The sequence below is a fragment of the Chiloscyllium plagiosum genome, unplaced genomic scaffold, assembly GCF_037043375.1.
Source record: "Chiloscyllium plagiosum isolate Xiang-an unplaced genomic scaffold, Cpla_swu_hap1 HiC_scaffold_10, whole genome shotgun sequence".
NCBI classification, from domain to species: domain Eukaryota; kingdom Metazoa; phylum Chordata; class Chondrichthyes; order Orectolobiformes; family Hemiscylliidae; genus Chiloscyllium; species Chiloscyllium plagiosum.
In genome coordinates, this window is record NW_028270148.1 from 62361403 (window position 1) to 62378512 (window position 17110).

At 45.5% G+C, this 17110-nt stretch overlaps 1 protein-coding gene across 11 annotated transcripts in view; it reads right to left on the reverse strand.

Annotated features, from left to right (window-relative positions):
- The window catches only part of ccdc88ab (coiled-coil and HOOK domain protein 88ab), a 399202-nt gene that overhangs the window by 144991 nt on the left and 237101 nt on the right, over positions 1-17110 (reverse strand). For 9 of the 11 annotated variants that reach the window (XM_043696005.2, XM_043696000.2, XM_043696008.2 and 6 more), the window contains exon 18: positions 8707-8883. The exons of 1 other annotated variant lie outside the window; for it this stretch is intronic. In XM_043696005.2, the coding sequence (XP_043551940.1) occupies positions 8707-8883 (177 nt within the window). The remainder of the gene's footprint in view (positions 1-8706; positions 8884-17110) is intronic. One more of the 11 variants, XM_087991392.1, reaches the window with a different exon arrangement.

Consider the following 17110-nt stretch of genomic DNA (forward strand, 5'->3'; position numbering starts at 1 on the left):
GTCTCCTTCCAATTGGAAGGATGTTGTGAAACTTGAATGGGTTCAGAAAAGATTTACAAGGATGTTGCCAGGGTTGGAGGGTTGAGCTAGAGGGAGAGATTGAGTGGCTAGGGCTGTTTTTTTTCCCTGGATCATCGGAGGCTGAGAGGTGACCTTACAGCAGTTTAGAAAATCATGAGAGCATGGATAGGGCAACGAGACAAGGTTTTTTTCCCTGGGGTGGGGAGAGACCAGAACTAGAGGGCATAGGTTTAGGGCGAGAGGGAGAAAGGTATAAAGAGACCTAACGGGCAACTTTTTCACGCAGAGGGTGGTGCGTGTGTGGAATGGGCTGCCAGAGGAAGTGGTGGAGGCTAGTACAATTGCACCATTTAAAAGGCATCTGGATGGGTATATGAATAGGAAGGGTTTGGAGGGATATGGGCGGGTGCTGGCTGGTGGGATAAGATTGAGTTGGAATATCTGGTCGGCATGGACAAGTTGGACAGAAGGGTCTGTTACTTCTCTATGACTCTGACACATTTCCTTCATTTCTTCACTCTCACTAGATCCAGTACTCCCCAACATTTTATTGATATTATTTGTGTCCTCCTTCGTGAAGTCATAACAAAATTATGCACTTAGTTGGTCTGCCATCTCTTTGGTCCCCATTATAACTTGCCCTGTTTCTCACTGTAACGGACCTATGTTTGTCTCCACTAATCTTTTTCGCATCACATCATTACATTAGATTTTGCAGATAGTTTGTATGTCTCCTACAAGTTTACTCGCGTAGTCTATTTCCTCCCTCCTAATCAATCCCTTTATCCTCCTTTGTTGAAATTTAAATTGCTCCCAATCTTCGGGGCTACTGCTTTTTTGGGATCAATCTGTGTGCTCCTTCCTTGAATGAAATACTATCCCTAATTGCCCTTATTAGCCTTGGTCAGGCCACTTTTCCTGATTTGTTTCTGTGTCAAACCAGAACGAACAATTGCTGCAGTTCCTCCAAGCACTCTTTAAATGTTTGCCATTACCTTCCTGCAATGTAATGTTCCCCAATTTATCAAAACCAGCTTGTGCCTCATATTTTCATAATTTCCCTTCACTTATATTCAAGACCCTAGTCTCAACTATGTTACTCTTATCTTAATGAAAAATTCTATCACATTATGGTATTTCCCCAAAGCGCAGCTAGAATATCAATTATTGCTTTCTCATTACACAACACCCAGTCAAGAATGGCTGTTCTCTAGTTGATTCCTCAAAGTATTGATCAAGACAACCATTCCATTCATGCTCCAGGAATTCCTCCGCTCTGGTATTGTTATTGATTTAATTTGTCTAAACCACATGCAGACTAAAGTCACCCATAGTTATTGTGGTACCTTTCTTGCTTGTGTCTCTAATTTCCCGTTTAATGCCTTTCCTAACATTGCCAACACAGTAGTATATAGTTAACCCCCACCTGAACATTCAGGCTTGGGTTGGTTAGTGGCAATCAACATTCACACCAGGGTTTGACCATCTGAACAAGAGAGAATCTAACCATCTCCCTTGATATTCAATGTCATTACCACTTATGAAAATCTCATGGGTCATCACACAACACAAGTCAAAATGTGGTGGAATACTCTTCACTTCCCTGAAGGAGTAAAGCTCCAAAAATAGAAAAAAACCCACATCAAAGACAAAGCAGACCACTTGATCAGAATCCCATCAACCAACATTCAACCCTTTCACCATTAAAGCACATGACAGCACTGTGTACAGAATATAAGATGCAATGCAATAATTTACAAATGCTTTTTCAACACTAAATCTACATCCTCTAATACCTGGAAGAATAAGGGCAGCAGATGCATAAGAACTCAATCACCTGTAAGATCTCCTTCAAGCCTCTCTCCATCCTGACCTGGAAGTATATCAATATTACTGAATCAAAACCTTGGAACATCCTTCCTTCCTAACAGCACTGTGGATGTTCTTATTTGAAAGGACTACAATGAGATTTAAGGTGGTGGTGAATCACAAGGGCAATTAGAGAACTGGCAACAAATGTCAATATGACTTTTACAAAATGACATTAAAGATGTTATATAAATCAAATAGTTGTTGCTGTCTGGGGTACTAATGTCACAACACAAATAGAAAATAAGGTGTGGGTATGGCTGAGATCTTACAGGGGCTTGGCTATGGTGAGAAATGTGGCAGAATCACATAAATGCAACAGGGCTATCTTGATATCAGAAACAACTGTTTGCACCTTTTAATTAAAATCTGGGCATTGAGACAAGATTCTCTCAAAGCTAAGGTAAGCTGTAAATTAAAGGAGATTACTCATTGCTCTCAACATTTTTAACTGCACATCTTGCCTCATTAATATACAATTCTTAGTCTATCATCTGCTACAAGCAAACTATTTGCTGTGAATTTTCAACTTGGCAGTCAGAATGGGTACCTGATGATTTCAGGTCAACACTGGCTTCGATCAGCCTGCATGTTTATCACCATTATCTCATGGGAACCAGCCGTTTGAAACTTGTCCATGCACACTGGCATCTAATAATGGTCAGAGTCCTCATGGCACCTCCTCATTCTATGTACAGGATGTTTAGGAAATTGAATCCTGCATTTCAGGGCATAGTGACAACTAGCATTCAAAAGCTGCTGCAAGGACACTTTACATGTAGAAGAATCAAGGAAACAGAGTGCATCATTCAGCATCTCGAGGCTGCTTGCATGGTTTCCTTACATTCGCTAGAATCTACATAGCTTCTTGCACGATCAACGTCTTTCCTTACCATGCTGAGTTGTACTATGTCTGTTTGTGCATTGGTACTTTAGCCAGTGCTTATAAGTTATTAGAACTGACATAATGATGTGATCTTTGTGCAGGCAAACAGCCTATTGTTCAGTAGAAATCTGTTTGGGGAAACTGGGAGACTGTCTTCCTATATGGCACACAAACACCAATCTAATATCACATCTGCAGCAACGTGTCAGTAGCCTGTACAACCAAACAGTCATGTCAGAAAGTACAAGGGGGCTAGTCCTCAGTCCAGTTAAATGGGGGAACATTGTTGTTCAGGGAATCCTGTACTGTCAGTCACAGGTTACAGGCGTGGCCACATCTGTTATCCCCAATGGCCAGTCTGTCAGAGAGATATCTCAAAGGATGGGCAATGGTCAGTCCTATAGGGGCATCGTATGCAGTCAGGAGAATCACATATCGCCAATCAGGATGATGCAAAGACACTGGTCAGAGGTCTTATCGTTCATGTCTAGGGGCTGTTCATCAAAATCGGTCAGAGGTCTGGATGAAATGCAGATGGAAGTTGCAGCAGTGGTATCAGCAGGGTTTCTTTAGTCAACTCAATTGAATTGAGAGCTTGAGCAGAGCCGATACTCAGCTGGATTTACTCAACTTCCCTTTTTGAGACTGCCTTTAACTAATGAGTCCATGCGTTAATTGGTGACATGGATGTATGTGGGGCGAGGTTAGAGCAGGCTTGGCTGGGTGAGGGACAAGTAGAAGTAGGGACATGGACCATAAGACCACATGAAATAGGAACAGGAGTAGGTAGTTTGGTCCTTCATGTCTACTCTGCCATTCAACAGAATTATGGTTAATCTGACATCTGATTTTCTTGACTCTCCTGCCCTCTCCCTGCAAACTATTATTATGGATCTATCTATCTCAAACTTAATTATACACAAGGGTGCTGTTCCCCCAGCTCTTTGTAACAAAGAGTTCCAAAGACTCTTAACCCTCTATGAAAATAAATTCCTCATCATCTTAGTCTGAAATTCTGAGACTAGACTCTCCCATGAGGGGAAACCTCCAGTCAGCATTTACTCTATCAAGCCCATTAAGAATTCTATATGTTTCAATGAGATGATCTCTCATTCTTTTAAACTCCAGTCAATTAAGTCCCAACTTATCAACCTTTTCATCATAAGACAATCCCTCCATATCCAGGATTGTCCTAGTGAACATTCTCTGAAGTCCAGCTCACGAAATGCTATCTTTCCTTAAGTAAGGGTTCTAACCACACTACTCAAGATGTAGTCTCAGCAGTACCTTGTACAGATGCACTGAGACATCCCCACTCTGATACTCCAACCTCCTTGAAATAAAGGCCAACATTCCATAAGACTATAGACCACAAGATATCTGAACAGAATTAGACCTTTTGGCCAACTGAGCATGGCTAATCTGTTTCTCAACACTGTTCTCCAGCCTTCTCCTGAAACCCCTGATCCCTTTACCAATTAAGAAGTTGGAGGAGAAAGTGAGGACTGCAGATGCTGGAGATCAGAGCTGAAAATGTGTTGCTGGAAAAGCGCAGCAGGTCAGGCAGCATCCAAGGAACAGGAGAATCGACGTTTCGGGCATAAGCCCTTCTTCAGGAATGAGGAAAGTGTGCCTAGCAGGCTAAGATAAAAGGTAAAAGGAGGAGGGACTTGGGGGAGGGGCGTTGGAAATGCGATAGGTGGAAAGAGGTCAAGGTGAGGGTGATAGGTCAGACTGGGGTGGGGGCGGAGAGGTCAGGAAGAAGATTGCGGGTTAGGAAGGCGGACTCAGCACCGCCTTCCTAACTTGCAATCTTCTTCCTGACCTCTCCGTCCCCACTCCACTCCGACCTATCACCCTCACCTTGACCTCCTTCCACCTATCGCATTTCCAACGCCCCTCCCCCAAGTCCCTCCTCCCTACCTTTTATCTTAGCCTGCTGGGCACACTTTCCTCATTCCTGAAGAAGGGCTTATGCCCGAAACGTCGATTCTCCAATTAAGAAGTTATCTATCTTCATCTTAAAGACACCAACGATTTTGCCACAGAAGGCTGCGGAAGCTATGAGTTCCACAAATTTACCTGCTCGCTGAAAAAATTCCTCAACATCTCACTTCTAAAGTGCCATTCCTTCACTGAGGCTGTGCCCTTGGGTCCTAGTTTCTTTTACTAGTGGAAATATCTTCTCCATATCCACTCTATCCAGGTCTCTCAGTATTCTCTAAGTTTCAGTGAGATCCCCTTCATGCTTCTCAATTCCAGTGATTAGCATTCCCCGATTTCCTACTGCACCTGTGTGCTAACTTCCTGCATTTTCATCTCCAAGACACTTTGTGTTGTAGCTTTCCGCAGTTTTTCTCCATTTAAATAATACTCTTTTGTTCACTCTTCCAAGATGAATTACACATTTTGCCACATTATACTCCATTTGATAACATTCTGCCAAGTTACTTAATCTATCAATATATCTCTAAACTGTTTGTATCCCTCTTGCACCTGGCCTTTCCACCTATTTAAGTGTTTTCTGCAAATTTGGCTGCAGTACATTCGCTTCCTTCCTCCAAGTCAATATATTGTAAATAGTTGCAATCCCAGCATGGATTGCTTTACAATCCCACTGGTTAGAGATTGCTAACCTATCCATGCCGATATACCATCCATTACCTTATGACTTACAGCTCTTATCTTATGACTTAACCTTTTGTGAGGTAACTTGTTGCAAGCCTTATTGAAGTCCAAATACAACACATTTACTGGTTCCTCAGTATCCACTCTGATGAGTCTTCTTCAAAAACCTCTAATAAATTAGTCAGACACTATTTCCCTTTCAAGAAGCTATGCTGACTCTGCTTGATTAGATTATAATTTTCCAAATATGACCATGATAGTAGGGGGCAGTTTGTCAAGATGTAAAGGAGGCAGACAGAATAGTATGAGAGGGCATGATCAGCTATAGGTCCGGGTTTTGTTTGCAGTTACCACCATTGGTTCCTCCACAAGCGGACCATTAGAAGACCACACAGATCATCAGTAAGGCATATTGTCAGGGTGCTGGGAGCAAGGAGGAAAGTTGGAGGCAAAATTTGATAGTGAGTCTCCACATGGGAATAAGCTATCAGGGTAGTGCAATGTCAAATGTAACAGGGAAGCTCTGAGATGGTATCTGTCAGTCAGGCAGAGCCTGTTTTGACGGAAGCTGCCAGGAGTTGCTGAATGACAAGGTTATATGGTCTTATATAATTAAGGGAATGTTACCCTCACAAGATACTTTCCGTGATTTACCCTTCTTGCTGATATCTTATACTATTTCCTTCAGTGAATCCAAGATTTCTGTTTGTGGCTGGACAATAATTGTAGAATCCAAATAGATGTTTTCTAATCAACCTGTTCATAGATGATTTTACATGACTCTGGAGCAGTTGGAACTTGAATCCAAGCCTTAGAGGTAGGAACCCTACCAATGTGCCACAAGAGTGCCCATGAATCCAAAGAAGCTATAGTGAATGCAGTTCTAGGCCAGTTGTCAAGCAACATACCACACCTATGTTGCTTATCCATTATAGGGAGCACATGGCCATCAACTACTGCTCTCCTTTAGCAATGTAAACAATCTAAGATTTTTCTCGCTATTGCATGATATTATGTATTTATATTTCAACACCGCACTCAATTCAGTTTTCCATTTTTACTTCAAGTTATCTTTAAATTCTAAAATAGTTTTTCGCAAAGGAATAAAATTTGTGCCATCATTCTTTTAGTGAAAGGTTGAAATGTTATCAGGAACAGAGAGATTTTTTTTAAAATAGAGATTTTCAGCTCATGGAGGTTTATGGGGCAGGTTAACTCCTAATGCTGCTCTGATAATTAAACTCTCCAAATAGTTTCTTATCTTTGGCACACCACTACAAATGCTCTTATAAAAAATCACAGATTACATCTATTTTAAGAAATTGATTGCAGGCTTTGATTTAGTTGGTGAAACAATCCGCCTCCAATGCTTTTCATGCTATCCAGTCAATCTGGACTGGTATTGCCTTGGTCTACTTTTATTGTCCAGTCACAACCAGAAAGTTTCCTGTAATATTGATCTCATGCCAGCAGTGTTAAATCCTGAATACCACAACGATCTACATCAGCCCTCTTATGATGGTCATTTGAATGCTGCTCCACAGCAACATCATCTGAAACATGATGCAAGGTTCCACATGTATATCACTACATCACCAACTCTTGATCATCTACTTTGTTCAATGTCTGGCTTTTTGTCTGACATCCAGTGCTGGATGGAAAGAAATTGTTTTCTAATTCAATATTTGCAAGACACTATTTCTACTCCTGTCATAATCATCTGTTCTTTAACCACTCATTCCATTCCTCTTGCTGGACACTTTTGTGAAGACTGCTCATAGCCAGCTTACTTGCAACCTGTGATTTATGTAACACAGAGAAAGTGAGGACTGCAGATGCTGGAGACCAGAGTTGAAAAATGTGGTGCTGGAAAAACACAGCAGGCCAGGCAGCATCCGAGGAGCAGGAGAATCGACGTTTCGGGCAGGAAGAAGGGCTTATGCCCGAAACATCGATTCTCCTGCTCCTCGGATGCTGCCTGGCCTGCTGTGTTTTTCCAGCACCACATTTTTCAACTTTATGTAACACTGAACCTAGTTTTTGATCACATCCTGTGAATTATTGACAACTACTTACATTTGTCCAAGTTCAGCTGGTAAAACTCCACATAACTCCAACTTATATGTTTCTATTTCTGCAAACTCCTCTGGTTTTCTTCCAATTCTGTGTATTCTGCTTCTAGACATCCTTTGCCTCATTATCAATGTCATGGCTTTACCTATCTAGATTCCCAAAATTGTCATTCCCACCCTAATCCTCCTTCCCTTTTTCTTCCTGTCAGTAACACTTTAAAACTTCTGTCTTTGACCAACTTTCTGGTCATTTGATTTTCTTTTCTTTGAATAGTTTCCATCTTATCTTGTCTATATCTAATTCTGTGCAGCATCATAGAAGGTTTTATAGAATCACAGAATTGCTGTGGTGCAGGCATTATTCTGCCCATCAAGCCCACACCAGCTTTTCAAATGAGCATCATTACCTGTTCCAATCTCCTATTTCCTTGTAGTCTTTCAAACTATTGCTATCCAAATAATCACCAATGCCCTAGAGTGCCTCAACTGAACCTGCCTGCCTATACCTCATTTCCAGGCAGTGTATTCCTTATTGTAATTATTCATTGTATGAAAAACTTCTTTCTCATATCACCTTCCTCAGAGTTAAACAGCACAGAAACAGACCCTTCAGTCCAACCTAGATATCTGACCAGACATCCCAATCTGACTTAGTCCCATTTGTCAGCATTTGGCCATATCCCTCCAAACCCTTCCTATTCATATACCTATTCAGATGCCTTTTAAATGGTGCAATTGTACGCGCTTCCAGCATTTCCTTTGGCAGCTCAATCCATACAAACACCACCCTCTGCGTGAAGATGTTACCCCTCAGGTCCTTCTTAAATTTTTCATCTCTGACCTTGAAACTGTGCCATCTAGCTTTGGATTTCCATACCCAAGGAAAAGTACCTTGGCTATTCACCTCCTCCTTCTGCACATCATCAAGCTAAAGGTGCTATATAAATACAAATTATGCTTAATATCAACAGTATCTTTATACTAAAATATTTTGCTACAGAAATCTACTCCAAATAAATATTTTGAAGGTGAAATTGTACTTCAGCGGGGCCACAGATCGGATGGTAACTTTCTATAGAGAATAAATGGAAGTGTGATTTCAGTTGAAAGAAAACATATTTACATTAGTACCATTTAACCACTGTTCAGTGCACAACTCAAATAGTTTTATGTAACTTTTCAAGCACCACAGATTTCAGCTACTTGTAGAAGAAATCCAACAAAACTCACATTCCTTTCAACCTCAATAAGTCTATCTTTAACCTTCAATAGTTCACGAGTTACTTCTTGGTTCTCTCGCTCCCATTTTCTTGTAGTCTGGTTTTCTTCACCAGGTTTACCTTGCAAACCCTGCACATTTTTTTCCTCTTCTTGTCTCTGCTTGAGAGCATTATAGTTTTTCTTCACCTGTAATCACAGTTAATAAATATACTATTGTTTTTATAGATATAAAGTAATATTTTATATAGTCAACTTGGAACATTAAAACTGTAATTTTAAAAAAAAATCAGTATTTATCAATAATTCTGCTCTGTGGAATAGTAAAGCTTTGCTCCCAAGTTTGCAATCAAAATTCCTTATTTTCTTGCTGATTACTTATGGCAAATTGAATATGTCAAAGGTAACTCAGCCTGCTATATGCGCTGTAGTGATATCAGATTTTAATTAGGCAGAAAATTAATCTTCAAATTGCTTTCTGAGGACTATATTCTATTTACTGCACAAGTCCTTTGAGAACTTAGTTATCAAAGGCTGACATAGCCCACATACCACGGCATTTATTACTTCAACAATGTTGCTAATACACCCTTTATAGTAATATCTAGCTATCATAATAACCAGCAAATAGCTGCAACAAATAAAAAACACTTCTAATCAACTTTTAGCTTTTTAGTTTCAAGAAAATATTACTCTGTGTTCTGATGGTGAGGCATCACTGCAATTTTGTCTTTCAAATATTCGAATGCTAAATTCCAGTTTGTTGGTAATAAGTAGGCAAAAGTGTTGATTAACATTTATTATGGATCATTTTCTCTTTATGTAAAGAAACAATTAATAGTAAAAAGACTGCTGAACACAACTTTGGAAACAGTACCACCAAATTTGCAAACATCTAAGTGCCTAATGCTATATTGGAGCATAATTTATCAAAAAAACAAACCATTTTAGTTATGTCGGTGCCTCTTCTTGAGCCAAAACTAGTGAAAGGTCTTAGAGTTTCTAATTTGCATGTCTTGACCAAACATTATTGAATTGTCTTCATATGGTGGTACATTAAGCACATTGCAACACTGTGCTCCAAAACAAAATCTGAAGGCCTTGGAGATTCATCAGCAATTTTTGCAGTACTTTAGTATAAGCTGGAGTTTGAAAGTTAAACAAATGAGGAAAGCTTGTGCTCTCAAGCATCGTATTGAGGGTTTTCATGGCACAAAGACTTCAGAAAGTTCTACTTTTCTGGGCAGGGAAATCTAAAGAGCTAGGTCATCCATTGACAACTCAACCAGCAAGTTGAACTGGGGATCAGCCTCCGACAAATATTTTAGTGTCAAACCTGCCTCCACACTCTCAATATGCCCTGCAGCCATTTAATATTTGGACAGGCATTAATTAACTCAGGGCGAGTGTCAGTTCCCATCTCAGGAAGAAATACCACCTTTGAGAGCTGCAGCTCTCCGTCGTATCAGCATCATCATGAGTACTGGTCACTGCTCATCCAGTCCTCAGCAGACATTTTCACTTAGACCAGCTGAAGTACACTGGGCGACAGCTTTTGATGAGGCCAGGTCAGAAAGCTGGCCAATATAATGCCCCCTGCCCACATGTCAACCCTGGCTCTCAGGGTCTGTGAAATTCTTCCCTACAAGTCAAAGTACCCACTTCACTATTGCCAAATTCATTCTCCCTGCAAAACATATGTGCATACTGGAATGGGTTAAGGGAAAACACACAAACTATTCATTCTCGATGATCATCTGGATATTACTGGTCAATGTGTTGCTACTCTGCCCCTGCAGAAAATTCACAGTATTACATACATATAAACAGATGAATTAGAAACAGCAAGAGGCCATTTGGCCTATTATTGCAAACATCCAGAAGAATAATATCTATGTCAATCACTGGTCTCAATAGCAATAGTAAGGCAGCAACTGGGCAAGAGGATTTTGATAGCTTGATGAATGCACACAATCATGGGAAAAATTGGGCTGATGGATCAGATTTACACAGGCATGCCTTATTGTCATTTATTCTTTTGATTTAGTTCTCCACCACACAACCACATTGTAATGTGGGCTTATGATCTTACCTCAATAATTTTAAAGGCCTACTTCACAGATACAATGGTGGAAATTGAGCGAAACAGAAAAGACTGTTTCTAGATTTGATGAGGTATGCTGAATGTAGCGCTGAATGTAGCACTGAATGCAGTCAGTGAATAGAAGCTGCTGCTCTCCCTTCGCAATAGGGAGGAAAAACACACTTATCAAAACCTATGTATTGCTAGAACTAAGGGATCACCTAATCAGATTAAGAAAGTGAAAAGCTCCAGGTTAGTAACAATATTCTGTAGCACAGCTCGCTCTTCACTATGTTGCTAATTGTATTTCATTCAGCATATATTTCTATTCAGAACTTATTCCATTCATTCACACCCAAGTTTCAGCAGGACGGTTGGAAATTGGGGTCCCCTCTAAAACTTAAATTATTTTAGTATTCCTTATTCAGTATTTACTGGGTAGCATGAGACCTCACTTAACCGTTACAATTGTAGCCTGCCTTCTATAAACATAAAACAAACTCTGACATGCGAAAACAAAGGAAAGGTCACAAGATTTATTGATGTCATGATGCTTGACAACTGAACAATCAGGAACACCACAGGCAACTACCCAGCCAATCCGACCAAAAAGCACACCATGAACTAAACACATTGATCAGGACTTTGGATCCAGTCCTTCAGAGTTCCCTACGCGTCCTCATACCACGTACTTCGCGTGTAGGCAACTTCTACTCCCTTCCAAAGATACATAAAGCCAAGATACTAGGGCGTCAGGCAATGAGACCCTGTTTGAGAACCTCTCAGGCTATGTCGAGGGCATCTTGAAACCCATTGTACAGAGGACCCACAGTTTCTGTCGTGACACTACAGATTTCTTATAGAAACTCAGCAACCACGGACCAGTCGAACCGGGAACATGCCTCATCACAACGAACATTTCAGCACTCTACACTAATGACAGTACTGCTGCAACAGCCTCAGTACTCAAAACTAACAACGGCCTATCTCCCAGTACCGTCCTACAACTCATCCGCTTTAAGGTGAGAGGGAAAAGATTTAAAAGAGATCTGAGGGGTAACTTTTCATGCAGAGGGTGGTGCTTGTAAGGAATGAGCTGCCAGAGGAAGTGGTGGAAGTGTGTACTATTACAACATTTGAAAGGCATCCAAATTTGCATGAAGATGGTTTTCTAAGATGACAAAGGGATCTTGATCAAATGGGTCAATGGGCTGAAAAATGGCAAATAGAGTTCAATCTGGATAAATGTGAAGTATTGGATTTCAATACAATGAGGTGGTTAGGGCTTATACAATAAATGGTACAGCCATGGTTAGTGTTCAAGAACAGAGGGACCTAGGGGTGCAAATTCTTTGAAGTTTGCATCACATACAGACAGGGTGTTAGCCATGCCTTCTTTGCTCAGTCCTTTGAGTATAGGAGCTGGGAAGTCATGTTGACGCTATATATGACATTGCTGAGGCCTCGTCTGTAGTACTACGTCGAGTTATGATCGCCCAGTTGTAGGAAAGATATTTAAGCTGGAGAAGTTCAGTAGAGATTTAGCAGAATGTTGCCAGGTATGGAAGATTTGAGTTATAAAGGAAGTTTGGATAGGCTGGGACTTCTCTCATTGGAGAGGAGGCGGTTGAGAGGTGACCTTATAGAAGTTTATAAAATAATAGGGATATGGATAGCATTAATGGTAATTGCTTTTTCCCCTAGGATGGGTGGATTTCAAGACTGGAAAATACATTTTTAAGGTGAGAGGAGAGAGCTTTTAAAAAGACATAAAATGCAAATTTTTAATACATTGGACATTCATTCCACACGCAAACCAGAGGAAATGGTGGATATTGGTACAATTACAGGATATTTGAATAACTACATGGATAAAAAAGTTAAAAATCACACAACACCAGGTTATAGTCCAATGGGTTTATTTGAAAGTACTAGCTTTCGGAGTGCTGCTCCTTCATCAGTGGTTGTGGAGTACAAGATCGTAGGACACAGAATTTATAGCAAAAGTTTACAGTGTGAGAAATTATATATTGAAAAAGACCTGGATTGTTTGTTAAGTCTCTCATCTTTTAAAATGGACATGTTGGTTTCAATTCTTTCATATGTAAATCCCAAAACTTTCTTAAAGTTACATTCTCAAGTGAACTTTAACAATAGGTGCCATGTTGGCCCAGATAATGCACTGAGGGTGTGAGGTGCCCTGTGTGAGAACCCCAAATGTTCTGACTGATTCTAATTTAAAAAAGGGATTTACAGAATCTTACATGGATTCATGATTTGAGCAAAATTCTGCAAGTACAAGTTCACCCCACAAACTTATGTGCGTGTGTCATGTGAGTGTGCGCACACAGGGGGGCATGAGTTCTGTGAGAGAGTGTGCGTATGTGTGTGCTTGTAAAGGGGTATAAGTCTGTGAGAGGGTGCGTATGAGTGTGAGATAGTGTATGTGTTAGCATACGAGAGAGAGCTTGTGTGTGAGAGGGGGTGAGAGTGTATGGGTGAGGAAGAGTGGGCGAGGGAGGGAGGGCGAGGGAAAGAGGGAGAGTGAGGGAAAGAGGGAGTGAGTGAGTGAGTGAGTGAGTGAGTGAGTGGGAGAGTGAGTGGGAGAGTGAGTGGGAGAGTGAGTGGGAGAGTGAGTGGGAGAGTGAGTGGGAGAGTGAGTGGGAGAGTGAGTGGGAGAGTGAGTGGGAGAGTGAGTGGGAGAGTGAGTGGGAGAGTGAGTGGGAGAGTGAGTGGGAGAGTGAGTGGGAGAGTGAGTGGGAGAGTGAGTGGGAGAGTGAGTGGGAGAGTGAGTGGGAGAGTGAGTGGGAGAGTGAGTGGGAGAGTGAGTGGGAGAGTGAGTGGGAGAGTGAGAGGGAGAGTGAGTGGGAGAGTGAGAGGGAGAGTGAGAGGGAAAGAGGGCGAGGGAAAGAGGGCGAGGGAAAGAGGGCGAGGGAAAGAGGGCGAGGGAAAGAGGGCGAGGGAAAGAGGGCGAGGGAAAGAGGGCGAGGGAAAGAGGGCGAGGGAAAGAGGGCGAGGGAAAGAGGGCGAGGGAAAGAGGGCGAGGGAAAGAGGGCGAGGGAAAGAGGGCGAGGGAAAGAGGGCGAGGGAAAGAGGGCGAGGGAAAGAGGGCGAGGGAAAGAGGGCGAGGGAAAGAGGGCGAGGGAAAGAGGGCGAGGGAAAGAGGGCGAGGGAAAGAGGGCGAGGGAAAGAGGGCGAGGGAAAGAGGGCGAGGGAAAGAGGGCGAGGGAAAGAGGGCGAGGGAAAGAGGGCGAGGGAAAGAGGGCGAGGGAAAGAGGGCGAGGGAAAGAGGGCGAGGGAAAGAGGGCGAGGGAAAGAGGGCGAGGGAAAGAGGGCGAGGGAAAGAGGGCGAGGGAAAGAGGGCGAGGGAAAGAGGGCGAGGGAAAGAGGGCGAGGGAAAGAGGGCGAGGGAAAGAGGGCGAGGGAAAGAGGGCGAGGGAAAGAGGGCGAGGGAAAGAGGGCGAGGGAAAGAGGGCGAGGGAAAGAGGGCGAGGGAAAGAGGGCGAGGGAAAGAGGGCGAGGGAAAGAGGGCGAGGGAAAGAGGGCGAGGGAAAGAGGGCGAGGGAAAGAGGGCGAGGGAAAGAGGGCGAGGGAAAGAGGGCGAGGGAAAGAGGGCGAGGGAAAGAGGGCGAGGGAAAGAGGGCGAGGGAAAGAGGGCGAGGGAAAGAGGGCGAGGGAAAGAGGGCGAGGGAAAGAGGGCGAGGGAAAGAGGGCGAGGGAAAGAGGGCGAGGGAAAGAGGGCGAGGGAAAGAGGGCGAGGGAAAGAGGGCGAGGGAAAGAGGGCGAGGGAAAGAGGGCGAGGGAAAGAGGGCGAGGGAAAGAGGGCGAGGGAAAGAGGGCGAGGGAAAGAGGGCGAGGGAAAGAGGGCGAGGGAAAGAGGGCGAGGGAAAGAGGGCGAGGGAAAGAGGGCGAGGGAAAGAGGGCGAGGGAAAGAGGGCGAGGGAAAGAGGGCGAGGGAAAGAGGGCGAGGGAAAGAGGGCGAGGGAAAGAGGGCGAGGGAAAGAGGGCGAGGGAAAGAGGGCGAGGGAAAGAGGGCGAGGGAAAGAGGGCGAGGGAAAGAGGGCGAGGGAAAGAGGGCGAGGGAAAGAGGGCGAGGGAAAGAGGGCGAGGGAAAGAGGGCGAGGGAAAGAGGGCGAGGGAAAGAGGGCGAGGGAAAGAGGGCGAGGGAAAGAGGGCGAGGGAAAGAGGGCGAGGGAAAGAGGGCGAGGGAAAGAGGGCGAGGGAAAGAGGGCGAGGGAAAGAGGGCGAGGGAAAGAGGGCGAGGGAAAGAGGGCGAGGGAAAGAGGGCGAGGGAAAGAGGGCGAGGGAAAGAGGGCGAGGGAAAGAGGGCGAGGGAAAGAGGGCGAGGGAAAGAGGGCGAGGGAAAGAGGGCGAGGGAAAGAGGGCGAGGGAAAGAGGGCGAGGGAAAGAGGGCGAGGGAAAGAGGGCGAGGGAAAGAGGGCGAGGGAAAGAGGGCGAGGGAAAGAGGGCGAGGGAAAGAGGGCGAGGGAAAGAGGGCGAGGGAAAGAGGGCGAGGGAAAGAGGGCGAGGGAAAGAGGGCGAGGGAAAGAGGGCGAGGGAAAGAGGGCGAGGGAAAGAGGGCGAGGGAAAGAGGGCGAGGGAGAGTGAGAGTGAGAGGGAGAGTGAGAGGGAGAGGGAGAGGGAGAGGGAGGGAGAGAGGGAGGGAGAGAGGGAGGGAGAGAGGGAGGGAGAGAGGGAGGGAGAGAGGGAGGGAGAGAGGGAGGGAGAGTGAGGGAGGGAGAGTGAGGGAGGGAGAGTGAGGGAGGGAGAGTGAGGGAGGGAGAGTGAGGGAGGGAGAGTGAGGGAGGGAGAGTGAGGGAGGGAGAGTGAGGGAGGGAGAGTGAGGGAGGGAGAGTGAGGGAGGGAGAGTGAGGGAGGGAGAGTGAGGGAGGGAGAGTGAGGGAGGGAGAGTGAGGGAGGGAGAGTGAGGGAGGGAGAGTGAGGGAGGGAGAGTGAGGGAGGGAGAGGGAGAGTGAGAGGGAGAGGGAGAGGGAGAGTGAGAGGGAGAGTGAGAGGGAGAGTGAGAGGGAGAGTGAGAGGGAGAGTGAGAGGGAGAGTGAGAGTGAGAGGGAGAGTGAGAGGGAGAGTGAGAGGGAGAGTGAGGGAGGGAGAGAGGGAGGGAGAGAGGGAGGGAGAGAGGGAGGGAGAGAGGGAGGGAGAGAGGGAGGGAGGGAGAGTGAGGGAGAGAGGGAGGGAGAGTGAGGGAGGGAGAGTGAGGGAGTGAGAGTGAGTGAGGGAGTGAAAGTGAGGGAGTGAGTGAGGGAGAGTGAGGGAGAGTGAGGGAGAGTGAGGGAGAGTGAGTGAGTGTGAGGGAGAGTGAGTGAGTGTGAGGGAGAGTGAGTGAGTGTGAGGGAGTGTGAGAGAGAGAGAGGGAGAGAGAGGGAGAGAGAGGGAGAGAGAGGGAGAGAGAGGGAGAGAGAGGGAGAGAGGGAGAGAGGGAGAGAGGGAGAGAGGGAGTGTGAGTGAGGGAGTGTGAGGGAGGGAGTGTGAGGGAGGGAGTGTGAGGGAGGGAGTGTGAGGGAGGGAGTGAGAGTGAGGGAGTGAGAGTGAGGGAGTGAGAGTGAGGGAGTGAGAGTGAGGGGGAGAGAGTGAGGGGGAGAGAGTGAGGGGGAGAGAGTGAGGGGGAGAGAGTGAGGGGGAGAGAGTGAGGGGGAGAGAGTGAGGGGGAGAGAGTGAGGGGGAGAGAGTGAGGGGGAGAGAGTGAGGGGGAGAGAGTGAGGGGGAGAGAGTGAGGGGGAGAGAGTGAGGGGGAGAGAGTGAGGGGGAGAGAGTGAGGGGGAGAGAGTGAGGGGGAGAGAGTGAGGGGGAGAGTGTGAGGGGGAGAGAGTGAGGGGGAGAGTGTGAGGGGGAGAGAGTGAGGGGGAGAGAGTGAGGGGGAGAGAGTGAGGGGGAGAGAGTGAGGGGGAGAGAGTGAGGGGGAGAGAGTGAGGGGGAGAGAGTGAGGGGGAGAGAGTGAGGGGGAGAGAGTGAGGGGGAGAGAGTGAGGGGGAGAGAGTGAGGGGGAGAGAGTGAGGGGGAGAGAGTGCGAGCGAGAGAGAGTGCGAGCGAGAGAGAGTGCGAGAGCGAGAGAGAGTGCGAGAGCGAGAGAGAGAGAGAGTGCGAGAGAGAGTGCGAGAGAGAGTGCGAGCGAGAGAGAGTGCGAGAGAGAGTGCGAGAGAGAGTGCGAGAGAGAGTGCGAGAGAGAGTGCGAGAGAGAGTGCGAGTGAGAGTGGGTGAGAGCGGGTGAGAGTGGGTGAGAGCGGGTGAGAGCGGGTGAGAGCGGGTGAGAGAGGGTGAGAGAGGGTGAGAGCGGGTGAGAGCGGGTGAGAGCGGGTGAGAGCGGGTGAGAGCGGG